The sequence below is a fragment of the Hemitrygon akajei genome, chromosome 5 (genome assembly GCF_048418815.1).
Source record: "Hemitrygon akajei chromosome 5, sHemAka1.3, whole genome shotgun sequence".
Lineage (NCBI taxonomy): Eukaryota > Metazoa > Chordata > Chondrichthyes > Myliobatiformes > Dasyatidae > Hemitrygon > Hemitrygon akajei.
This window is the reverse complement of record NC_133128.1, coordinates 158,448,040-158,475,327: the sequence shown is the minus strand read 5'-3', so window position 1 is coordinate 158,475,327 and position 27,288 is coordinate 158,448,040. Positions and strand designations below refer to the sequence as shown.

The window sequence follows — 27,288 nt, the reverse complement described above, 5'->3', positions numbered from 1 at the left end:
CTACATATCATAGTTGGCAGCTCACTGCTGTATTAAGGAGGGTATTGAATGCTCTCTCCTCCACAAACCCAGACTTCTTCCTATCCAGGGGTTACCAACTTTGGCTCATTGTAAATGTTCCTCTAAATCAAGGGTTCCCAACTTTTTTATGCTTTGGAGCCTTGCCATTAACCACAGGGTCCATAGACTCCAGGCTGGGAATGCCTGCTTGAAATGCAGATACTTGGATGCTGCATTTTGTCCATTACTCTTCCTATTCAGGAAGTGTGTTCTCTCAAAGTGAACTTAACTAATGGTTGACCATTCTAACTAATTTTAGGTTTTCTGACAGCTTGCTTGACTCAGTTGATACTCAAGGACTGAATATCATCTATAGTGAGCTACATTGGGCTATTGGATGGATTTTTTGGAGGATAGGCTTAATACTCTGAAAACAAACATGAGAAAGGCTGCAACTGGGAGTCGGTAATGTGATTTTGTCGTCTGCGCCTCTTTGATGTTCAGCATTTTTAAACAACCACTATGCTAGTTCTGTAGTGGTCCACTGTGCAATGGATAATCTGGCCAGCAGCCGTTCCTTGATAAGTTGAGCAAGATGAAGGCTAGGAAAGATGGATTCCAACTGCATGGGTAAACCTGCTAGATGTGAGAGAATGAACTAGAGCTCTGGAATTACATTTCAGGGGTATGAGAGCCTTTTGTTTTTAAACTGCAGTATTCCAAGATCTCAAAGCCCATATTAAGGGGACATAGTTAAGTGTTTTAAAAGAGTGAGGTGTTCCTAGCCCTTGTTGACTTGACCATGGAACAGTCTTTTCAGTGCTTGTTCATGGTACTCAGCCTAATTCAATGAGCTACAAAGGAAACTCTACTGCATTGTTTTAGTAAATTGTATTACATAGAAAAGATCATTAGGTCATTTAAGATGATAGGCAGGATCTATGTTGGTTTATCAGAGTTCATTGTTCTGCCTAAAACCACAGTGCAAAATTACTTCATTGATATTTCAGTGAAATTTATTTTTGCTGTTCTTGTTTTAAATGGCATTTGAAAACAAATTGAAACAGAAATTGGGGTGAACTTCTTGGAAGTAATTTTAACCCTGTTTAGAGAAATTATTTCTTGATTATTTTATTTGGGGAAGGATGAGACTGGTCAATGGACATGTGGAAGCTAAAGAATTGCTTACATTGTGAGGTGCTAGTTTCAGTTGTCTCGATCACATTTTATCCTAGATCATTCATCCATAGTATTGTTGAGAACTTTTACACACAGACATGGATAGACACAAATTTGGCATGTTTGTAATCGTATGCCTGTAGTGCTTTACAGATTGTTCCTGTGTGTTCTGGGATCCGATTTGCCAATTAGAGGTGGCAGTTTCCTGGCTTTATTTTCTGAACATACAGTTAACTTTAAAATACAGTGAAACAGCTGTGACAGATGTGGGGAAATTTGTGGTTTTAAAATTATGCTGTTAAAAGGAATAACTGCAAGCCAGAATAAAATATTAATGGGAAATGTGATGAATGAAGAGATTTTATGGCAGTTGTAGATGGAAATAGCAAAACCTTTGCCAACAGATTCTGTCCTGAGGCTATTAACTGTTTTTACTAGAAAGTTGTGCAGCGATAAATTGGAGAGTAGTAGTATTCCTCAAATCAGAGTTGCATTTAAAGAACTCGGAAGATGAGGTCAGAGAAGGGCTGGGGAATGTTTTAAAATTTTGGGTAATATTTCCACAATTGTAATTAAGTAAAATTTTTATCTTGTTTTGGGATTGAAAGCAAGTTCTTTTGCTTCCAGACATTTTTTGTTGAGCAAATAGATCCATTAATGTAAGACAAATCAATAGAATTTAATTAATTAGCCCAGTGACTCTTTTGCATTTGCTGGTTATAAAACTGGTATATTGAGCTGCTTATGATGAGATTGTGTGCACAGCAATAGCAGGGAGATTGGTAACTGCTGTGTAAATGTCCTACAACATGAGTTCACTTATGTAAAGTACTTAAAATCCCCATCTGTTTTATGGACCATTTTCAGAATTCTGTAAAGTAGCAACTTAAGTTTGTGATGAAAAATTTTGTTTTCCATTTGAATAAAAGTACATAATCAGCTTTTTTCCCCCAAATTCTCATCAGCTAAATGTCCATTAATTAGTTTTGCAATAGGGTTCCCATCTTTACACCAAAAACAGCCAAATAAATCGGGTTCGTAAAATGCAAATTTATCTCTAGATAAATTTGATCATGTAAATTGAGACAAGAAGTTTAAAAAATGAGTGCCTTGGGGGAAGCAGTGAATAGATGTAGTTAAATTCAGATATAGATCCATGATCTTAATTCTGTCTCTAGATTAACAAGGGAGAGATTTTTGGCCAGTATTGGAAAGTAGTTGTTGTTTTGTATGGCAGAGCTGGAGTTGGATCAATCTTCCAACATGGGTGGCCTTGAGTTAGCATCACCTGATGGAATCCTTGAAGCACACAAGCCTCCATATCATGTCAACGTGTTGATCCAGGTCATGGAGGATTTGAAAGTGATGATTGAGACCAGCAGTGCAAAAAAATTAACAGTTTTAGTTGGGGTGATAGGTCTTGTGATAGTGGAGTGCTGTGGAAGGTAAACAAGAAAATATTTATGGTCACAAAGATGGAATGAAAAAGAGCACTATATTAGAAATTAATATTAAAATTTGAGTAAAATATCATCCATACACAGAATTCAGTGGGATTGGTAAATGGTAATGAGGATGAAGTAGAATCTATAGGATCAAAGGTATATAAAATATTTAGTGACTTAATTTTGAGGAATGCAATTTAAGAAAGCTATGTAAAAATGTTTTAAGTCTTAAAATGCCCCATGGACCTTAAAACATATTCCAAAGAGAACTAAAGATGTGCATTGTTATTGTGAGATGAACAGGGGCTGTAACAGAAGGGATACTGAATAGGATTACCTCCATTTTCACTGGAGAGGTTGAAAGAGAATGTGTAATAGTAGGAACCTACATTATATAGCAGGTAGAAAGAAATGTGTTGCTAACTAAGCATTCTGATAAAATCCAGTCTTCCAAATAGCGATGGAACTAATACTGTAGAGTTAGATATTAGGTTATGCTAACATTAGAAGGAAATATCTGAGCATCTTTATATGTAAGGTACTAAAACTACAAAATATAGAAAAGAATATAGAAATGGAAATGCATAAGCTATCAGGTGTTTTGCAATGATAATAAAACTGCTAAGAAAAGAACAAGCCAAATGGTGCATAGAAAAAATAACTTATCAAAAAATAGTCAAAGGAATTCCCAAGATTAGCGAGGAGTTTAATATTCTTGTGCTTTACCAAATATGTAAATAGTTCTGTTTCAGAAATTTGAAGTACAATATTTTATGCTAAACTTGGTGGGGGTGGGGGAGAAGAGTGATGATGTGTGGAAAGGATTTTTGAATGGGGAGAATACTGTCACCAGAAAAGTGGAAACTTTCACTTTAGAATGAACAGGTGAAGCGAGAAATAATGTGATTGGGTGGATGTGGATCCATTGAGGAATATAAAATACCTACTTGACACATCAAAGAAAATTTTGGAGAAATTTGGGAAAGAATTGTACATAAAAAATTTAAAATAGAATAAATAGACGTTCAGCTTGTGAACAAAGGTCTTTCTAGTGAGAGGCTTGTGAATTAGATGAGCATCAGCGTGTTAAACCTTATTGTGGACCAATTAGTGCAAGTGTATGCTCGTAGCTCTGTGGATGTGCTGTGAAACTCCGAATTCTGGGAGTTGCTCACAGGTCTTGCCCTTTGAAGAGCCACTTTGATCTGTCTTGACATTGATTTCCAGTGCAAAATAATTTAGTAAGCCAAAGTGAAGGTAAACTGCTTTCTAATTGTGCTGTTGTTTAATTCTTTCTCAGTATCTGCATTTTTGGCAAAACCTTAAAACTTTAGTCCCTTTTACTTCAATTCTTTTACGTGTTTCAATGTTAAACATATATGAAGATATATTAAATTAAGGTGATCAATGTCAACTTTCACAGCTGGCAAAAATCCAATCCCTGACGAAGGGTGTCGGCCCGAAACGTCGACAGTACTTCTCCTTATAGATGCTGCCTGGTCTGCTGTGTTCCACCAGCATTTTGTGTGTTTTGCATCCACAATCACGTTGCATTCCAGGCCAGGGACTTCCTGTGTTGGAAAGTTAGCTGCTGGAACTGAAAAAACAAAGAAATGGAAACACATCACAACTGAGGCAGGAGCTCTGGAAGGACAAGCATTCTAAAACTACTGACCTGAAACACAATGTTTCTTTCCACAGATACCAAGTCACTGCTGAGTGCTATCAGAATTCTGTTTTCAATTTCAGCCTTTGTGCTTTTATTTTGGAAGGGAGGAACAGGAAGTGGAATGGGCCAATATAATAGGCCCTTATTTATACTGTGGCAATTGTAAGTTTGAGCTATTTGAATTACTTCCTTTTGGTAGGAAAGTCATCCTGAATATTAATAGATGTTATCTAATTCCTATTTTTTTTATTTGCACTAAATTGTCCATCCGTTAGAGGATAAAGCAAGCTTCCAGCCCACTTTGTCTGTAGTAGTCCTTTGAAAGATCTATCCAAATAATACCCTTCTCTTGATTTTTTTAAAATCTCACTGTTGTTCAGTATTGTCCTTCAGACGATATAACAATTAAAATTAACAAAGAAATTCTGTTCCATTTTATAAAGGAAGGTACATTTGAAATGATGCCTCTGTATTTGTGAATGCTTTATCATTCATGAAAGTTGGTCTCTATTACTTAGTGGTGCTAGAAAGTTTGTGAACCCTGTAGAATGTTCTCTATTTCTGCATAAATATGACCTAAAATGTGATCAGATCTTCATGCAAGTCCTTAAAGTAGATAGAGAACCCAATTAAATAAACAACACACAAAACATTATACTTCATTTATTTATTGAGAAAAATAATCCAATATTTTATATATATTTGGAGCCAGGTGTTCCAATCAATGAAATGAGATTGGAGGTGTGGGACGTAGAGGTGTCTGCCCTATAGAAAAAAAGACGCACACAGGTTACTGACAGCGCCTGCTCTTCTCAAGAAAGATCTGTTTATGTGCACCATGCCTCAACCAAAACAACTTTCAGAGGACCTTAGAAGGAGAATTGTAGAGACACATGAAGCTGGAAAAGGCTACAAAAGCCTTTTGAAAGACCTGAGTGTTCATCAGTCCACAGTAAGAGAAATTGTCTGCAAATGCAGGAGACTCAGTATTGTCTCTACTCTTGGGGGGTGGGCGTCCTGCAAAGACCATACCATGAGCACAGTGTGCAATGCCGAAGGAGATGAAAAAAGAACCCAAGGGTAACAACAAAAGATCTGCAGAAATCTCTTGAACTTACTAAAGTCTCTGTTCATATGTCCACTATAAGAAAATTACTGAACAAGTATACAGATGAGACAAAAGTTGAACTTTTTGGCAGAAATGCACATTGCTATGTTTGGAGGAAAAAAGGCACTGTAAACCAACACCAAAACCTCCCTCTTGCCTCAGAGCCTAGACAGCTTGCAATTTTTGAGGGTACAATGAATTTAAAATTGTATCAGACATTTTACAGGGGAATGTCAGGGTAGCAGTCCATAATCTGAAGCTTAATAGAAGTTGGATAATGCAACAAGACAATGATCTGAAAAGCAAAAGTAATTCAACATCAGAATGGCTTAAAAAGAAGAAAATTTATGTTTTGGAATGGCTGAGTCAAATTCCTGACCTTAATCCTATAGAAATGTTTTGGAAGGACCTGAAACAAGTAGGTCATGCAAGGAAGCCTGCCAATATTTGCAGAGTTGAAGCAGTTTTGTAAAGACAAATGCTCTAAAGTTCCTCCAAGCCAATATGCAGGTCTGATCAACTGTTGCCGAAAATGTTTGGTTAAAGTTATTCCTGCACAAGGAGCTCACACCAGTTACTGAAAGCAAAGGTTTACATACTTTTTCCAATAAATAAGTGTAACATTGGATCATTTTTCTCAATAAAATAAATGAATGGGTAGAATTTTTTTTGTGTTATTTAATTGGGTTCTCTATTTAGTTTTAGGATGCATGAAGATCTGGTCACATTTTTAGGTCATGCTTATGCAGAAATAGAGAAAATTCTACAGGGTTCACAAACTTTCTAGCACACTGTAAATGTAAACCACCTTGTGTTATTTGTAAATGCCTGTTTAAAGTATGTACCATTCTTTTAACAAAACTACCATAATGAACTGATTTATGTTATTGATGCCTTGCTCAGTTTAGTGTTTGCAAACTTCATGTGCACATCCCCACAGTTTGGTGCTTTTTAGAGTGTTTTTAACAGGTCTGAATAATACAAATTTCATAACTAAAGTAGCTGCTTTAGCTGGACCAAAAGGATTTGATTTTGTGCTGTGTGGTTCTTTTCAGAAGCTCAGAAAAGCACAAATATTTACGCTGATGAGAGAAAATTACAATGTATTCAAAAGTAAAGGTCTTGATAACAGCAAACATGAGGAAATCTGCAGATGCTGGAAATTCAAACAACAACACACACAAAATGCTGGTGGAACACAGCAGGCCAGGCAGCATCTATAGGGAGAAGCACTGTCGACATTTCGGGCTGAGACCCTTTGCCTGAAACGTCGACATCGCTTGTCCCTATAGATGCTGCCTGGCCTGCTGTGTTCCACCAGCATTTTGTGTGTGTTGTTGTCTTGATAAGAGCATTGGATAGATATACTTTGCAAATTTTTGAGTGGGTATAATTGAATCAGTTTTGTCTGCCTACATATAGGCAATTACTACATTTACTTTTTTTTTTGCTTACACAACTTCCACATCTTTCTTTGACTTTCCAGGTCAGATGAGCTGAAGCATCAGTGAAAATGCTTAGCAAAGGAAAACAAAACCTTTTTTCTTCTGTTGAATGATCTGACAGTCAAACTGATTCTTGTTTCCACCGCTGTTTATTGCAGTTGACGTGTGCTGGTGAAATAGATGGCTGAAGAACCTTTTTCGCACTTAGGGAGAAGACACTTTGAAAGTTTTCCGCTTGTAAATGTCCCTGAGTGATGAATTGGAAATTGTTCTTTTTAAAATGTGGCTTTGGCATTATTTTTGGCATGTAATTTGGAGTTATTAGTTAATAAATTAAATTAAGCATCGCAAGCTTCATTTTAAAAGCTACATCTGTTATGCAGGCCTTGGAAATTAAATATAGGAGGACATTTACTTATACAAACTAATTGCAAATGATTAAAATAATATAGATTTAATTCTTAGGGAATATTGTATTATTATTCACAAAAATTTGAATTTTATGTGAATCATCTTGAATTTGAATTAACATAACATTAAAATACCTTAATTTTTATCTATCTTGCCCTGTCCACTTTCAGTCCATTCACAATTAGAGCTTTATTGTCATTGCTGAGAACAAGATTGCAGTGCTCCTGCATTCACTGCAAAACAGCCTACTGGCAATTCGGTTACTAAAAACACAATGACTAAATTTAAAATAACATCCAAGTTAGAATGACATCTAAGTTACAACTGAATTAAAAGCAAATCTAATTTTAAAAGAAACAGTGACTGCGCCATTCAAGTGTTGCACATGTCCATGTTATAAAATTTAAAATAGCGTCAAGAATTACACCCATATATTGCTCTTAGAGTTTGTCCATAGTGCCTATGGACTATGGGTGGATGGGGAGGGGCATTGTTCAGTTGTATGACAGTCCTGGGGATAAAGCTGTTCTTCATTCTGGATGTCCTTGCAGAGATGATTCTGTATCCCCCTGCTGGATGGCAGGAGATTGAATAGGTGATTACTGGGGTGGGGTGAGTCCATCACAATTTCGTGAGCCCGCTGTAGACATCATGAGTTGTAGTTAAGTTTTGAAAGAATAATTTCTTTATCACATTGTTTTGGGTGGGTGGGGGGGTTGGGTGCCTTGCCCAACAACAGACTGACTGAGTAAAACTTAATGGTATTGGCTTCACAAACTGACTACATGAAAAAAAACTAATTTTGAAGTAGCACTCCCAAGGCACTTGTGCTATTTAGATGTTTGTACTGTTGCAAGTGGTGCATTTCCGAGCCAGTTCTAAAATTACAGTTGTTTGATATGCTGGTTGATTCCTGGGATGGCAGGACTTTCATATGAAGAAAGACTGGATCGACTAGGCTTATAGTCACTGGAATTTAGAAGATTGAGGGGGGATCTTATTGAAACGTATAAAATTCTAAAGGGATTGGACAGGCTAGATGCAGGAAGATTGTTTCCGATGTTGGGCAAGTCCAGAACGAGGGGTCACAGTTTAAGGATAAAGGGGAAGCCTTTTAGGACCGAGATGAGGAAAAATTTCTTCACACAGAGAGTGGTGAATCTGTGGAATTCTCTGCCACAGGAAACAGTTGAGGCCAGTTCATTGGCTATATTTAAGAGGAAGTTAGATATGGCCCTTGTGGCTAAAGGGATCGGGGGTATGGAGAGAAAGCAGGTACAGGGTTCTGAGTTGGATGATCAGCCATGATCATACTGAATGGCGGTGCAGGCTCGAAGGGCCGAATGGCCTACTCCTGCACCTATTTTCTATGTTTCTACGGTTCCTCACTCCTCCCTCCATTTCCTTTCTCCCACGTTGAAAGCATTGCTTATTTTAAAAAAGTTACCTTTGTTTAACTCCTCAAAGAACAAATAAGAAGGGCAGCAAACTAAAGAACCAGTCACCCACAAACAGGTTGATGCATGGCATCTGGTGACGATGAATGTGGAAGTGTTGTTTAAGGCAACAGTATGGTGTCCATATGGTGAACAGTGCACTACAACGCTAGGGATTACCAATCAGACTCTCAACAATTCATCTGTCTGGTTAGAAAAGATTTTGCTCTCTCCTAGGTCAGGGGGACATTCATTGCCTGGAATTGTCAAATTCTCCATGTTGAAGTTACACAAGCTGGTTGGATGGTTCTGACTTGCAGAAGTGTCTTAAAGAACCATTGTTTTTTTTGTAGCTGGAGATTAAGAATGGGAAGTGGGGTGCAGGGTGTGAGGCCCAGTTGACAATGCGCATCAATGAAAAAAGGCTCATTTTAATTGGGCAAGGGTTTGAAGAGGATTTGCAACCCAGCTAGTGGAACATGAGATGTTAGGGTGTTTATATAGAATTTCTACTAATGAGCAGAACCTTTGCTTCAGATGGCTTAGTTTTATTGTATTAAATATTAAACACAATGTGGCCAATCATGCAGAAGATGGAAGGGGTAAAACTACAGACTCTTGAGAAATAAATCAGTATAACAAAATGACAAGCTGGAACATGGGAGATTATGAGTCATGAGTCATTATAAAAACAGAATACAGGGATATACTCAAGTTTGATATATTTGTCATGAAAATACTAGGAAGCAAAGACTAGCAGTAAGTGTAAAGGGCAGCAGAAATGGCCATGGGCAAATATTACAAAAGCTTTCAGAAAAATTGTGAACAATTCTCCCAAGTGTAAGAATTGTTGGAGGATGCCCAAATATGAAGATCAGGTAAACTTGGATAAAAACATGGTTTTCTTGCAAAATTTAAGCCTTTACATACCGAAGCACAAAACATCAACTAATAGGCAAATAATTTCTAACAGTTATTCAGGGTTTGTGAGGAATAAGTGAGTTAACAGGAAAGCATAATTTCCATTAGCTAGAATATCAGTGAGTTTGATATAAGTTTAAAGATGTAAAAGAAGTGTGGATTACAAACCAGTGCTTTAAATTTAGATACATTTGGAAAGGATGGAAAAAAGAATTTAGGGCAATAAATGGCTTTGTTTTTGAGGGGTCTGAATGACCTGTTGTAGTTTCTTATATTGTTGGATCCTGGTGTTAAAATGTATGGAAGAACCTGTTTGGGATTTTAATAACTTTACTGCCTTAACTATTTTATACTTACGTAAGCAACTATAAATCTGACAAGAAATTGACAATGGATTTTTGTTTTGCTAAACCCTTTTTAGGTGAAATCTGTAATCAATCTTCTCTTTGCTGCCTATACTGGAGATGTGTCTGCACTCAGAAGGTAAGATTTCTTCAAGGGTTTCATCAGGTCGTAGTTGGGTTTATGTTCAACTAATTGAGGTTGGCACATGGATTCATATTTGCAAACACTTTTACTGAAAACACTGCAGGATGCAGTCAAAAGTTCCAGAACTTTTTGCCAAGAATTATAAGACGGGTATATAGTTACAGTATTGGGAAATATGGGAATTCAAAGGAATTGTACTTTGCTCATTGTTGTTATCAATCCAGCCACATTAAAGTTTGTTATTCAAAAGTAATGCCATTTTATGACTCCAGACTTTGCCACTAAGCGGATGAACTGGAACTGCATTAAGTGATCAAATGATTTTAAGGGATTTCATTGGAATTGAAATAGATAGTAATGCCACTATAATAATTGCTAGTTTTAAATAGAGCAGTGTTGTGGCAGGTTTTGCTTTGTACAAGGTTTTCCTAAGCAACTTAAGCAAATACATTTTGGGTTTAATGAACATTTGATATCCTAAGCCATTTTAAACTTTGCCATCTGCAAGGCTTTTTCTCCCCCACAATATCTATTACTTGACAGTCATTAATTTATTGGAGTATCCAGTTTACATAAAAAGTAAAATGAAAATGCTTATGCAGTGGCAAATAATGGTTTCAGCAAATACATTTCTACACCCATTAATCATACTGTGTGTGCAGAATGTACAAAAGGTGCTGATGCTCACAGTAACAGGAAGACAGTTCTCCTTAGAGATGGTGTATAATATAAAAACAAGTATTTTTTGGACTATTTTGGTTTTCTTTTAAACTTATTTGTCTTGCAACCACCGAGGAAGTAAATTGCATGAACTCATCAGGAAGAAATATTTTGTAGTTGTCACTGCAACGTTTAATTTTTTTTCTTGAAGGAACTGGCATCAGTAGTGGGAAGGTTTTTGGAAGGTATTCTAAGGGACTGGATATGTAAGTATTTGGATAGGCATGGAATGATTAGGGATAGGCAGCATGGTAGGTGGTGACTAACCGATCTTTTAGTTTTTTGAGGAAGTTACCAGGAATGGGGATGAAGGCAAAGCAGTGGATGTTGTCTACATGGACTTTAGCAAAGCATTTTTCAGGGTCCCGCATGGAAGACTGGTCTAAAAGGTTCAGTCGGTCGGCACTCAAGTTGAAGTAGATTAAGTTAGATTAGACATTGGCTTTGTGGGAGAAGCTAGAGAGTGGTAGTAGATGGTTGCATCTCTGAATGGTGGAGTGCTGCAGAGATCTTTATCAGCGATCTGGATGATAACATGGTTAACAGGATCAGCAGATCTGTGGATGCACAAAGACTGGAGGTGTAGTGGACAGTGAGGAAGGCTATCATGGCTTGTGGAGGGATCTGGATCAGCTGGAAAAATGGGCTGAAAAATGGCAGATGGAATTTAATGCAGACAAGTGTGAGGTGTTACATTTTTGTAGGACCAACCAGGGTAGGTTTTGCACAGTGAATGGTAGAGAACTGGGGAGTGTGATGAAGCAAAGGGATCTAGGAATACAGGTCCATAATTCATGGCAAGTGGTGTCGCAGGTAGATATGGTCGTAAAGAAAGCTTTTGGCACATTGGCCTTCATAAATAAATGTATGAGTACTGGAAATGGGATGCTATGTTGAAATTATATAAGATGTTAGTGAGGCCTAATTTGGAGTATTGTGTGCAGTTTTGGTCACCTACCTACAGGGAAAATGTAAATAAGGTTGGCAGAGTACAAAGATAATTTACAATAATGTTGCCAGGTCTGAAGGACCTGAGTTATAAGGAAATGAGACTTAATTCTTTGGAATGTAGAAGACTGAGTGGAGATTTGTAAAGATAGACAAAATTAAGAGGGGTATAGATAGGGTAAATGCAAGCCAGCTTTTTCCACTGAAGTTGGGTGGGACTACAACCAGAGGCCATGGGTTAAGTTTGAAAGGTAAAAAATTTAAGGCGAGCATGAGGGGAAACTTATTCACTCAGAGAGCCGTAAGAGTACGGAGCGAGCTGTCAGCGCAAGTGGTGCATACAAGCTCGATTTCAACATTGTAGAGAAGTTTGGATAAGTACATGAATGATCGGGGCATGGAGGGGAATGGAGGGCAGGTCAATGGGAGTAGGCAGTTTAAATAGTTTTGGCATGGAATAGATGGGCTGAAGGGTCTGTTTCTGCACTGTACTTTTCTATGACTCTTAACTGATTAATCCTACATAAATCTATCTCTGATATGAGTGCCTTCGCCATTTATAAGACATTGGTGTGAATTAGGCCCATCGACCTATTGAGAGTGCTCTGCCATTCCATCACGGCTGATTTATTATCCCACCCAAACATTCTTCTGCCTTCTCACTGTAACCTTTGACACTCTTACTAATCAAGAACCTATCATCTTCTGCTTTAAATATACCTAAATGACTAGGCCTCCACAGCTGCTGTGGCAATGAATTCCACAGATTCACCATCCTCAGGCTAAAGGAATTCCTCCTGATCTCTGTTCTAAGGGGACGTCCTTCTATTCTGAGACTGTGCTCTTTAGTCCTTGACTCCCCCACGAGAGGAAATATTCTCTCCATATCCACTCTATCCATGTCTTTCAATATTCAATAGGTTTCACTGAGATCCCCGTCATTCTTCTAAACTCCAGCGAGTACAGTGCATCAAACGCTGCTCATACATTAACCCTTCCATTTCCAGGATCATTCACCTGTAGCTCCTCTGTACCCTCTCCAATGCCAGCACATCCTTTCTTAGATAAGAGGCCCAAACTGCACACAATACTCCAAGTCCAGTCTGACCAATGCCATACAAAGCCTCAGCATTACATTTTTGCTTTAATATTCATTTTCAATCTTTTTTATTGATTTAAAAAAAAAATTATATCAATAGATACAAAGCAGAGAAGAAGTTATATCAAATACATAATACAATAAACGTACAAAGAAAAGGACATACACTGTCAAAATCATGTATATTAGGCTAGTATATATAAACAGAGAACCACAACTCCTCTTGACAATTCATACAAAAAAAAGACTGGAATTTGGCTTCCTTACTACAAACTCAGCCAGCAAGTTAACCTTTGGGGAACCCTGCACAACGACTCCCAAGTCCCTTTGCACCTCTGATTTCTGAATTTGTTTCCCATTTAGAAAAAAAGTCCATGCTTTTATTGCTTGTACTAAAGTGCATGACCATAAACTTATCTGCATTGGTTTCCAATGACCTTTTCTTTACCCTGTCTCTGAACCTGTCCAAGTCCTTCTACAGACTCCATTTGCTCAAGATTGGCTGCCCCTCCTCCTGTCTTTGTATCATCTGCAAACTTGGCCACAAATCCATCAATCCCTTCATTTGGATCATTAGTATATAGTGTGAAATGTAGTGGATCCAATTCGGGCTGCAGAACACCACTGGTCATTTGGCAACCAACCAGAAAAGCCCACTTTATTCCCACTCTTTGCCTTCTGCCAATCAGTTAGCCTTCTGTCTATGCTAGTACCTTCCCTATAATATCATGGGCTCTTATCTCATTTAACAGCCTCATGTCTGGTAACTTGTCAAAGGCCTTCTTAAAATCCAAGTAAACAACATTCACAACTCTCCTTTGTCTACCCTACCTGCTATTTCCTCAAATAATTCTAACAGATTTGTCAGGCTAGATTTACCCTTAAGGAAACCATGTTGACTTCGGCCTATTTTATCATATGCCTCTAAGTACCTGTAAATCTTATCCTTAATAATGGACTCTAATATATTCCCAAACAGTGAAGCCTGCAATCCTGACGAAGGGTCTTGGCCTGAAACGTCGACAGTGCTTCTCCTTATAGATGCTGCCTGGCCTGCTGTGTTCCACCAGCATTTTGTGTGTGTTGTTTGAATTTCCAGCATCTGCAGATTTCCTCGTATAAGCCTACAATTCCCTGGCTTTTGCCTCCCTTCTTTTTTTAAAAGTGAAATGACATTTGCAAATTTCCTGTCCTTCAGAACCTTTCCAGAATGCAGTGATTCCTGAAAAATCACTGCTAATGCCTCCACTATCTTTCAGCTATCTTTTTCAGAACCCTGAGGTGCAGTCCATCTGGTCCAAGTGACTTACTGTATCTACCTTCCGATTTTTCAGGTTCACAGTCACCCTCTCCTTAATAATAGTGACTACACTCACTTCTGCCCCCTAACCCTTTTGAATTGGTGGCATGCTACTGATGTCTTTCACAGTGAAGCCTGATAAAATTGGAAGAGGATGGCACCAGCAAACAGCGTGACCGATGGTGACATCCTCCAGATTTTTCATGAAACTACCTCTTTCTCTTATTTTACTACTGCTTTTTCTTTCAAATGTGGATTTGCTACTGTTGGAACCTGTCTACATTTTGGTGGTATGGTTTTGGGCTAATTCATCAGGACCATGGTCCCAACGTGGTTCAGGTAGAGCCCATCCCATAGGAACAGCTCCTTCCTTCCTTCCCCATTACTGGTCCCAATGTCCCACGAATTTTTGAGCCTTGCATTTAGCTCTCCCATCTTATTTACCCTATGCCAATTTGCACCCGGTTCAGCTAACAACCCAGAGATTGTTACCTTTTTGGGTTCTGTATTTTAATTTAGTCCCCAGCTGCTCAAATTCCCTCAGCAGAACCTCTTTCCTTGTTCCACCCATGTTGTTAATACCCACATGGACCATGATAACTACTTCTCCCACTCCAAGAGATCCCGAAACTGGATTAACAGTCAGACAACGCAGCCTTTGGGGCTCTCAACCCTTGCAACAGAGAACTGTGTCTATTCCCCGACTATAATATTCCCAGTTACAACTACATTTCATTCATTTCCACAACTCCCCGCCCCCCACTTGAATGGTTTCCTGAAGCACGGTACCAGAGTTCGGTTGCTCATCTTTCCTAGAGCCCCCACTCTCATCCTCGCAGAGAGTAACAATCTCGGACCTGCTGGGCAAGCTCAAGGGCTGAGGCTTCTCCAGCACTAACTCTTGGATCTCCCTACCTGGCTCACCATCTTACCCCTGACCACAGACCAAGGGACTGTCTCCTGAAACAGCATCCAGGTATTATTTTCTGATGCACCACCGTGTTTGAAGCTCGTCATCATGCAGGTCATCAACTTTAAGCCCAAGTTCTTTAAGCAGCCCACACTTGCTGCAGATGTGGTCACCAGGAAAAACAGTGGGGTCCATCAGCTCCCACGTCATTCAGCAGCAGCACATCACTTGATCCTGCATCTCTATTTTATTTCATTGTTGTAATTTGGTATTTTTTTAAAGTTAATTGCTGTATTTCTGTTTTTTAAAAAAAAACCCTTGCGTGTTCTAACTGGCTACTCATCTGTGCTGCCTTGCCAAACCTCAGACTTTTGTTAACAAAATAAAAACAAATCGCTGAAAATACTCAGCTAATCGGGCCTTGCATGGGAAGACAAGTAGATTTAATGTTTGAGGTCAAAGACCCTTAATTCAAAATGGGAGGGAGACAAATAGAAATTTGTTAAACTGCTGGGAGGGTTGGTGGGGGGCAATGGTGAAAGGATGTCACTGAAGGGGTAAGCAGTAAATAAAACTATCTGGTCAGTGAGTGAATGGGAGCAAATTAGAGATTGAGAACATAAATGAAAGATCCTCGGTAAAAGAATGTGGGAGTCACAGGTTGTAGACGTGTCAGCACATTGAGTTGGGCATGTCCTCCACTCCAGGAAGAAAAGGTAGGAGGAAGGACTAATGTTTCATTGCTTGTGTTTGCAGTGGAAAGTACCTTGGGGACGGTTGTTTGGAATGGAAGAAATCTAGAGGGTAGTGTAGGGAAGGATTCCAGTGAAATGCTGAAAATAAAATTGGAGGGTACATCTATTTGGTGACAGAAATTGCGGGGAATGAGCTGTTGAAAGCAGGTGCAAGTGAGGTGGAAAATGAGGATGATGGAGAGTGGATGAGAGCAGAGGTGTGGGAAATGCTTGAAATGTGGTCAAGAGCTTTGTTAACAATGCTATCATGGAAGTCAAGTGTGAGGTATTGCACTTTGGAAGGACAAACCAAGGTAGAACATACCAGATAAATGGTAGGACACTGAGAAGTGCATTAAAACAGAGGGATCTGGGAATACAGATACACAATTCCCTAAAAGTGGCGTCACAGGTAGATAGGGTTGTAAAGAGAACTTTCGGCACATTGGCCTTTATAAATCAAAGTTTTGAGCATAAGAGTTGGAATGTTATGGTGAGGTTGTATAAGGCAATGGTGAGGCCGAATTTGGAGTATTGTGTGCAGTTTTGGTCACCTAATTACAGGAAGGGTATTAATAAGGTTGAAAGAGTGCAGAGAAGGTTTATAAGGATGTTGCCAGGACTTGAGAAACTGAGTTACAGAGAAAGGTTGAGTAGCTTAGGACTTTTTTCCTTGGAGCGTAGAAGAATGAGGGGAGATTTGATAATTGTATAAAATTATGATGGGTATAGATAGAGTGAATGCAAGCAGGCTTTTTCCACTGAGGCTAGGGGAGAAAAAAACCAGAGGACATGGGTTAAGGGTGAAAAGGGAAAAGTTTTAAGGGAACATTGAGGGGTCTTCTTCACTCAGAGAGTAGTGGGAGTGTGGAATGAGCTACCAGTTGAAGTGGTGAATGCAGGCTCACTTTTAACATTTAAGAAAAACTTGGACAGGTACATGGATGAGAGGGGTATGGAGGGGTATAGTCTAGGTGCAGTTCAGTGGGACTAGGCAGAAAAATGGTTCAGCACAGCTAAGAAGGGCCAAAAGGCCTGTTTCTGTGCTGTAATGTTCTACGGTTCTAAGTCACAATTCAGGAAGAACAGACCTGGGCAATAGTCTGATTCAAAGTTTGGGATTTCTTTGCAGTTTTGTTACATTCATAACATTGTTAAACAGTTTACAATAGTTGAGCAGTTTGAACTCGCCTTCTTGATATGCCAAAAATGGTGAGTCAATATTATGGTGTTAGTTGAAAGCAGCTTAAGGTTACAGTGCTGGTAGCAAAAGAAGTCTGTGGATGTCCATCTGATAGGGCTCTGATGTTAAATCATCATTAGCTATTTCACATGCAAGAACCTAAAGCAATTATAATTGCACAGTTGCAAGACATATGAAAAAGAAACACTGGAAGGAATTTGCATTTTGTTTATTTTAATAGCATGCATTTTTGTATTTTTTTCAATTTATTGATATACAGCATGGAGTTGGCCCTTTGAGCCATGCTGAGCAATCCCCAGCTTAGTCATAGCCTAATCGTGGAACAATTTACAAAGACCAATTAACCTACCAACTGGTAGGTCTTTGGACTGTGGGAGAAAACCAGAACACCTGGAGGAAGCCCATTTAGTCATGGCAAGAGTGTGCAAACTCCTTACAGTCAGTGGCAGGAATCGAACTTGGTTTGCCTATACTTTAAAGCATTGTGCTAACCACTGTGCTACCATGCCACCCATGGTTGCACCTTATTTTATCTGTATGTAATAGCATAATGCAGCTTGTAAAGTTACTGTATCTATTTTTAAACAGTTCTTTTCTTTTACTCTAGGTTTGCTTTGTCTGCAATGGATATGGAGCAAAGAGACTATGACTCACGAACAGCGCTGCACGTAGCAGCTGCTGAAGGTACAATTTAATTTCTAGAAATAGCATAACATTTATAGCATGGTGAGAAAGCCAATTAATAATTCAGAATTTCACAGATTTACTTTCATTTATAGGCCATGTGGAGGTGGTTCGCTTTTTATTAGAAGCTTGCAAAGTAAACCCGTTCCCTAAAGATAGGTAAGTTGATAATGATTTAACGTCATAAGCAACCTGCTTAGTCCATCTAGTGTGCAGCAGAATCAGTAAAATAAGTTCTGTAAAAGAAAATTGACCTGTAGGTAGTCTTGCTCATTTTTTTAAATAATTGTGTTAATTTCTTGATTCATTCTTGATTTATCTCCTATAAATCATATATTCAAAGCAGTTACCTGTTAAGATTATTTATCTTTAAAATCTATTTTCTAAATGTATGTAAAACCTTTTAATAGGACATCTTGAGAGTGCAACCTATGTAATACTTTGGGATGAACAGCTCAACCCAAAATATAAAATTTGATAAAGGAAAATAAAAGTTATTTTATTTTCGAAAGTAGATTCGTAGCAAGTAGTTTTGAAGATAGCCTTGTTGGAGGTCAAATTCTCCTGAAAAATTAACTTAATAATTATAATGCTATTGATGATTTTTGGGTGGTTTTGCTGGAATGTATTGTTTAACCTGTTTTATAAATGTAAAAATATAATTTTAGGTGGGGCAACACTCCAGTGGATGAGGCAATTCACTTTGGCCACCATGATATTGTAACAATCCTTCAAGATTACCAAAACCAATATATACCTTCAGAAAATTCGAACAATGGAAAAGAAAAGCACTCCAAGGAGAACATAGACAGCATGGTATAGTTCTTCAATGTCCCACAGTAATTTTGTCCTGAATTACCAAAACCAAACTGATGTTTGAGTGATGCTTGTAAAATAGTGTTGTATTTTCGGCAAGTAATTGCTCTAGTAGTTTAGATTTTAAATGTTTTGATGTAGTTTAGAAAAACAATATGCCTGGGCAAAATTAAGAAAATAATCCAGTGCTCATTTTGGGTGATGATTCTGGGACTTGAAATAATGCACTAAGTTCTATGTGTGTTTTAGGGAAAAGCAAGCAGGATAATCTCAGCACAATTTAAGATTTTTAGGAAGCTGTTGTCTTACAGTTGATATAAAATTGCCATGAAGTCCTGAATGATGTGAATAGTAGAAAGTGATAAAATCACTTGCATCTCCTGGCCTATAAACACTGGAAAATATCTAGTTGTAGAATAACATCATAAAGAAATTGTTATTGTTGTGGTACGTAACTTGTTGGCAATATCCCTGCAAAATGTGAATGAATATTATTGTGTCCAGTAGATATTGTGAGGATGTTTTACCAGTAGAGGCAATTTTACCTGCACAAATCTTAGAACAATCAATTGTTCCAAATGTATTAAAGGCAGATCAGTAAGTGTTGACTTCTGTTTATCTAATAAATCTTGTCCAATTTTAGTTGCATGATGGCTCCAAAAGACCACGCTCAAGATGAGGATTATAGAAACATTATTTTGTTGTTGTCTGCATGTGTTTGCTTAGGCTTTGTTGCTTGAAAATTTTCCTGTTTGTTTAGTTTGCAGTTTCATTCACTGCTGACTTTTTTTCCCACATTCTTAAGGGCCACTGAACAGAAGAGACTTCATGTTACATTACTGTAAATTTTGTAAGTAAATGTCTCGAAGGAATGCAAATGATTGATAAAAATGTTGTATTATTTATCAAGTTCTACCTACTTCCTCAGAAAATTTTTTTTCCAACATTTTGCCTGTTTTATTAATGTTTAGAATAAGGTAATTACTAACTCTTGGCTGCCTGCTTTAATTAGAAAGCTTTTTAATCAAATTTTTGTTCCCTTTTAGTTGAAGCTTTAGTTGTAGACAATTTAGGGGATGGTTTATCAGTGGCACTTTGAATTTTTAAGCAAGTATAAGATCTTGTTTATTTTTGTGTTGGATTTAGTCCAATAGTTTGTAATAATTTATTGAAAATAGACTGACAACTAACATTATACTCTAGCATCAAAACCAGTTAAAATATACAAAACTATCCTGTGGTAGTGCTGCCACAAGCTGCTATTTGTAGAGATTGCAATGAATGCTTCTGAATGTTAATTGCATCCTAAAATGTTCATTGTACTTTGCAATTTGTAAGCATGACATTACAAAAGGCTACACAGTTTATGCCTTTATCTAGAGGTATATAAAATATTTGTCACTTATGTAGGTTATAACTTTGCATTTGCATTCTTAGGGCTTTAAATGTTAATCAAAGAATGGAAAAGGACACCTCTTTCTATCCCTTTGTCTAATGCTCTAATGTGCCTATTTGTTGATTTGGATGAAATTTTCTAAAGGAGTATTTTCCATTCTTATTTTTGAGGTAACTTGGCTTTTTTTAAAAAACATTTTTGCTGATCATCTTTTATGTACAAAGTTTCTAAAAAAAAAAAAGCTGCCCTAGAACCATGTCTAGGAACCTTGAGTGTGAGAGTGTTTCTGAAATATTGTAGTTCTGATTTGCTTAATCTAGTTGCATTTAAGAAAACCTTCCTGTGCTGCATTTTTGATGAATCATTTGCATTCCTGCAGGATACCAATCTCTTTAGTGATTGCATTTGAAGCATAATTTGCGTGTTGGAGTCTATCTGCCAAAATTTGCTTTATGCTCTTATTTGTGTATGTGCTTGCTTAGAAAGATTCTAGCACTGCGGCATAATTTTGTTTTGAGTACAGTTTGAGAGCATCCTTTATCCAAAATATTTGGGATCAGAATATTTCGGAATATTTGCATTTATATAACGAGATATCTTGGGAATGGGATCCAAGTTTAAACTTGGAATCTATTTGCATGTACAGTTGTTGTGAAACTCACAAAGTGAGCAGTCCGCAGTTGGAGCAGATTCTGACGTGATGGAGCTGGATCCTCCACAGACTGTCGGGAGTTGAATGACCGCCCCAGACCGCATCTTTTACCAGGTTCCAGTGCTGCAAGAGGCACCTTATCCACCATCGATTTCAAACAGCCGCCCCTTGCATAGCAAGTGCAATGGGAAGCGGGAATAGTTTTATATAATTTTAATAATTTTGTGCATGAAACAATTACCTACAATATTCAGTTTGTTGTGATAGATCTTTGCTTGTTTCAGGATCAGCATGCCATTAAGTGTCATATGCTCACTCCATTGATGAATCCACTTTCAATGCCCGATCAAGATTTTAAGTTTTTGCTTTATTCAATGTTTTTGTATTTTTCATTAACTTCTGTCATTATGTATATAAGGTCACTTCTCAGAACTGTCTGTGGTGCAGAGACCAGTGCACTGACTGGGAGCCTTCCCAGCGCCTTGTGGAATTTTTCATTTGTGACATCATGTCAGCGCTCAAAGAATTTCAGATTTCTAAAGTATTTTCTAATTTCGGATAAGAGGTACTCAACCTGTGTTTCACTTAAAATGTATTTCTATCCTTTGTTGTTATTTCAGTGTAGAACTTAGCTTAATGTGCAGTAGTATTGGCCTCTGCTTGTACTAAGGAACAGTTTGTAGCTGTAACTGTTTTTCAATATTGTGACATGTGTTTCCAGTTATCTTGCTGTTGAATGTATTTGCTAACAGCAATCTTTTTGATTGTTGCTTGATATTTTCAATCTGTAACATTAATTTTGAGGTGTTGCAGGCAATGCAGTATATTTATTTAAATATATATAGGCAGGGTGTGTTAAATACAGAATAAACTAAATGCAGAAAAGTTTTAGATTCCTTATTTTGTGCACAAAGTGCAGTACTGATTTCCAAACTTGATAATTCCCAAAATCACTATTTTTATTTGTTGTAATCATTTGTTTGTTACCCCTTTCTTCATGGTTCTGCTAGTTACAAAGTTTTAAAATAGGATATTTAAGTAAACTACATGACTTATCTCCTCAGTTTCTCAAGGGAAATAGCTTCACTGTCTTGCAAAAGTGATCAGTTATTTTTAAAGAAAACATGTCCCCAGACCATGAGAACACTATCTTCTGTGAATCATAATCACAGTTGGAAAGGTCTGGTGAATTTCCACTTTCTTCTCTCTTTCTCCTTAATGAATTTAAATGATAACTCTTAATTATGGCTAACTTCCATTTAACTCATCAGGGTAGAATTAAGTTTCTATTAGTTATGGTGTAAATGTTTTAAGGAGAAGCATATTTAATCAACAAATTGAAGCACCACCGAGAGCTTATCATGAACCAGACACCTCCTCTTTTTGCCTTTTCCGAATCAGCGGTTCTGCCCATTCTATAAATTCAGGTCTGATCGCTGTATTGTCTTGATGGATCACTTTCAAGAGTAATTTAATTGTAACATCACTATTGACATTGAAGTCATCAACCAGCACCCACAACGATCCATGAAGGAGGACATGAGTATCAAAGAGGCGCAGACAGCTTGCAAGAAATTGAGGAACAACAAGGCTACTGGGCCTGAGGGAATCATCAAGGAAGGTGGCACAGAACTTTTAAATCATATTCATGATCTGCTTGTCAAGATCTGGGGCCAGGAGAAGATTCCAGCTGTAACTCAGGGACACCCTAATTGTCACACTGTTCAAAAAGGGTGACAAAGCTGACTGCAGAAATTATAGAGGTATCTCCCTCCTCTCTACAACAGGAAAGGTACTCACCCGAATTTTATGTGACCGGCCTTCACGTCTTACAGAAGATCTGCCTGAGTCTCAGTGTGAGATTTTGATTGCCATTAGAGGACAGCACCTAATTAATTGTATTGATGCTGCTTTCTCCACTCGAGTGTCAGCGCTTTTGCTAACAAGTCCAACCCAGTTCTTGCATTTACTTGGTCCAACACTCATCCTTTTCTTGGCATCTTGATCTCCATCCCAGATGATAGGTCAGTTACCAATAATCATTATCAGCCCACTGAATCCCACAACCACTCCTGCATTCCTTCCTGTAAGGGCACCATTCTGCTCTCCCAGCCTCTCTTCACCATCATTAATGTTCTGAGGAGTATTTGCACACTGGTGCATTTGTCTACCTTCTCCCTCAACCATGGCTTTCCCTTTACCATGGTCAATGGGGCTGTCAATTGTACTACCTCTGTTTCCTGTACTTAGCCTCTCTCCTCAGCCAGAACTAGGAAAGGCTAGTTCCAATTATGAGCAAATTAGGAACGTTGCATGTTGAAACTTTATGGTACTCAGCTGTGAGAAAGAGTGTGATTGGAGAGATGAGATGGAAGAGTGAACCAGGGAGATATGGAAGGAAGCAGTCCTTCAGAATGCTGAAATAGGAAAAATTTTGTCTTCATCTTCTACCCCAGCAACCTCCACGTTCAATGGTTTATCTTTTGTAACCTCCAAGAGGTATCACCACCAGACATATCTTCTTGGTAAGTCTTGCCCCTACACCACCATGCACCTTTCCTTAACTCTTAAGTTCCTTCTTTCATCTTCACCCTTTCTCACTGCACAGGATCATGAAGCTGCAACACCCCCAATGTTCCCAATTTGCTCATAGCTGCAACCCCCACCTTGTTTCACAGTCCAGGACCCTATCACTCCTTCCAGGTGAAGAAGCAATTTACTTGCACTTTCAGTCCAGTGTGTACTGTATTTGGAGCTCAAGATGTCACCTCTATATTGGAAAAGTAAAATGCAGATTGGGTGATTGCTTTGCTGACCACAGTTGTCCAATAGAAAAGGATGACACTAAGCTTCTGATTTGAATTTTCTGTCCCACTCCCACGCTGACCTTAGTGCCCCTCCTTGCTCCAATGAGCTCAAGGAAGAGCATTTCACCTGGTGCATTACAGCATCAGGATTCAATGTTGAATTTAAGTTTCAGGTAATTCTTCTGTTTGTTGATTTAACCTATTAAAATTGGTATGATTTCTCTTTTGTCTCCAAATGCCATTTATTTAAAATATTACCTTGATAGCTTAGGTGTGCAGCTCGTCTTAAAGATTCCTTCTATTCTTTCCAACCACCCCCCCCCCCCCCGCAATTTAAAATATGCTTGTCTACTTGCTTTTCAGTTCTGATGAAGGTACTTTGATCTTAATCACTGAATGTTTCTCTCCCCATTGACGCTGCCAGATCTGCTGAGTTCTTCTGGCATTTTCTATTTCTGTTTCAAATTTCCAGAAACCATTTTTTTTTGCTCACAGTAAAAGATGTGTGCATGTACAATATGAACAAGATCTTGGCTATGCCAGCTTTCAATAGCATTTTGATAGAACTGAAATTCTTCCGATACACGATTGATCAAGTTATTCTGAACGTACATAGGCATTTACTTTTTCATAAGGAGCATTAGATACGATCCATATAATCTGGAGAGAAATTTGAGTCTTGAAAACCTGATCAAATACTTACTATATATAGAGTACAAAGAGAACCTGAATTGCTGGCAATATTATGGTAAATGTGATCTCTCCAGCTGCTTCATTTGGCTAAGTGCCAAGTTGCACATATTTGCATTACCAAGCCTTTTGCGGCTCATTTGGCATTTAATGCAAAACCCTTTGGAAGATGAGTTCTTCTTTCAGTACGTCCTCCACTCTACCCCTCCCCCCCCACCAAAAAAAAGCTTTGGTCCATTCTAATTTGATTGTGTCGAGATGAAAAATGCTATAGGTGGACTGGGCTGCTGGTGGTTCATGTTTTTGTATCCTGTGAAGGTCAGAAGCCATGCCAGTTTATTAGCTCGTTCTCAGCTAACAATGCATTGATTCATTGCGTTTGACCTTCAGCTTTAAAGCTGTCAAGAATATCAGACCATTTACCCACAAGCCTTGGTGTTTCAACTATTTCATGCTGCCCATGAACAGAGAGTGCTGATTTAAAGGAACAGTCAGTCCTGCTGTTGGATTGCAAAATGAAAAGTCCACTAATATTAAGAATGCTTTATTAACTGGTTTATTGAATATATGACTGCCAAGCAGTTGAAACTTTTGTATGAAGCACTGTTTCATAATCAAACGGGTGATGAGGACATTTTTCAGCTACTCTCACCTATTGAAGGCACAAGGAAGTCCATCAATTATGTGGGTGACTCATCAAAAACAACTTGCATTTTGAGTCCATTTATTACTGCTAGTTATTTGTCCGATCATACTTTGAGAAATCCCATGATCCTGGAAGTTCTGCCAGAGCCTCAGGCCTTCGGAAAGTATGACCTATTACATCACCTTGGAAACATAAGGCAGTTAATTCATGTCATCAGTTTACAATAGTAATCGTCTTCAAGTAAGAGTATGCTTACACTGCTTCAAAACACAAAATATTTACAATGGAGAGAAATCTGGAAATCAGCAATTTACAGAGTGCATTGTCTCACTGTAATTTGTTAGTTTATATGGTGAAAGGGAACCAAACAACTGGTTCTATGCTTTGTCAAGAAGTGACTGAAAGAGAGGATTGGGGAGGAAATTAATTTCTTCAGTGCTGTGGCTGAAGACATAGCTGGAAAGTAAATGAGTGCATATTCAGATTTGCAGGAATCAGTTTTTGGAAGTTGTTGAGGCTTCAAGAGAGAGAGGCACAAAGGCCCCTAGTATTTCTCAACTGCTCTGTATCGGATCATGCCTTACTGAAATCTGATTTTTATTCTGATCCCCATATCCTTTAATTCCTTTGAGGGTAATGAAATCAGTTATTCTCCCTCTTGAATAAATTTAACGACTGACCATCCACGGCTTTCCCTTACATCCCTGTAATGAAACACATTTCCGTTAACCTGATCTGGACTTGTCCTGATCAGGGATTTACCATCTTTTTAAATGCTATGAAACTTTACTATTAACCAAGGGGTCTGCGGATCCCAGGTTGGGAACCCCTGCCTTACATGGACCCTCTTTTAGCGCTAGGAAATGACCTCTCACTATCCCGTTGGTGAATCCACTCCTGAATCCCATGCATTTTACCACATTCCAAACTACAAATCCCTGGAATCAATGTGAAGAATCCCTGTAGCCTACAACTGCTGCCTCATTTGTAGAACACTTTAAGTACTTTATTTCAGTTAAGTCTGCAAGCATCTGCAGTTTATCAGGGGAAAACAGCAATGATGAGAGTTGATCTTGACATTTTGCACTGCTTCATTCAAATCACCTCAGACCCTGATGTTAGTCCAAAATATGACACAGCATGGCTAAGCAGCAGGAGAATCCTCTTTGACATCATTGCTACTTGGCAGCAAAACACAGGATGAGAAGAAAACTGGAACAGACCTTGCTCTGCTACTCCTATTCTTTATGGCTTAAGGACTTGTACCTTTCTGCTTCTGTGTGGGGAGGGACATCCAAATTACACTGAGAAATTTGAAGTACAGCAGCCCACAGGCATTTAGTCAGCAAATGAAACGAGTTCCACGTACAAATGTGTCTCAAATATGATAGGAGCTAGAGAGTAGAAGCTGTGTCTGTGGGATTCACAGCAGCAGTTTGGCTCTGATTACATTTGAATCTCAGTTAAGCAGAGTTCCACTATTAGAAAGTAAGTTTCTAAAAACTAGCTTATTAAGCGAAGTGCCTGGCATTGAATTCCACACAAAAAAAAACCTTAAACATGCATTTTGTCGGTGGTTTGGACTAACATACACCCATTACTTGAACAAGGGAGGTGATCTTGTGAGGTGAAACAAAGTAGAGTGGAGACAGAGCAGAAAGACAGAAGGTAAGAGAACAGAGTTCAGTCAATGAACACGAGACATCTTTAAAATGAAAGCTTATATTAACATCATGGAAGAAATTCATACGTTTCATTTAGCATTACAAATTTACTGTTCATATACAGCTCAAACAGAAATCGCATTTTCTAGGAATGTAACTAAAACATTACAAACAGGTTCTACAGTAGCTTTCCTTTTTTGCTGAAAAATGCCACTTTACATTGCAATAAGAAACTTGTGCTTCTGTAGCAAGCACCAAATCATGCCATAATCATAGATCCATTGGTGTGAAGCGTTCTCTTGGCTAACTTGGGTAGGCTGTACACAACTGTTCGAAAAAAAGTGGATATTTGTATTCAGTAAGATTTGTGACTTCACTTTTCTGCCAGTATAAACATACAAATCATTTTAAAAAAACTAGTTGTTAACATTTCCTATTTACTTATCAAGTTTGGTTCTGCCATATTGGCAGGCATTCCAGTCTGAGAGCTAGAAGCTCACCCTGTGAAATCTGGAGTAGTACCATCAGGCTACAGAAACAGACACCAGTAATGGAAACTACACTGAGCTAGTAGAAACAAGTCTTTGTACTCCTATATAACATGCTGCTGTTAATGATCTGAAATTGCCAACTCTTACTGATATCCTTCCACCTAATGAGGAAAATGTTCAATTGAAAATGATGGGATTTATAAGAGGTATTCGGACTAAACAAGTGAGTACGTTTGCATTTGCACTGGTTGGTCAGTGCAAATGGATTTTTACTAAATCAAGAGGCTTTGGGAAAAAACTATCAAATTACATCATTTTAATGTAAAGACCAATACCCTATCTAAAGCAGCATTTCTAGATATTGCCCTGATTATACTACTGTAATGTCTAGTTTGCTTCTATCAAATAGTTGACATGGACACGA

The 27,288-nt window shown here is 38.2% G+C and overlaps 2 protein-coding genes across 4 annotated transcripts in view; one reads left to right on the top strand and one right to left on the bottom strand.

Annotated features, from left to right (window-relative positions):
• The window catches only part of glsb (glutaminase b), an 83,386-nt gene extending 59,791 nt beyond the window's left edge, over window positions 1-23,595 (top strand). For 2 of the 3 annotated variants that reach the window (XM_073046975.1, XM_073046973.1), the window contains exons 15-19: window positions 10,036-10,097; window positions 17,626-17,702; window positions 17,798-17,861; window positions 18,371-18,518; window positions 19,324-23,595. In XM_073046975.1, coding sequence (XP_072903076.1) covers window positions 10,036-10,097; window positions 17,626-17,702; window positions 17,798-17,861; window positions 18,371-18,518; window positions 19,324-19,332 — 360 coding nt within the window. In that variant the 3' untranslated portion in view covers window positions 19,333-23,595. Of the gene's footprint in view, window positions 1-10,035; window positions 10,098-17,625; window positions 17,703-17,797; window positions 17,862-18,370 lie in introns of all 3 variants that reach the window. The other variant, XM_073046974.1, reaches the window with a different exon arrangement.
• Window positions 23,596-24,603: 1,008 nt separating this feature from the next.
• Window positions 24,604-27,288, bottom strand: part of LOC140728360 (signal transducer and activator of transcription 1-alpha/beta-like) — a 53,276-nt gene continuing 50,591 nt past the window's right edge. Inside the window, exon 24 of the mRNA XM_073046972.1 lies at window positions 24,604-26,700. Within this exon, the coding sequence (XP_072903073.1) occupies window positions 26,677-26,700 (24 nt within the window). The 3' untranslated portion in view covers window positions 24,604-26,676. The remainder of the gene's footprint in view (window positions 26,701-27,288) is intronic.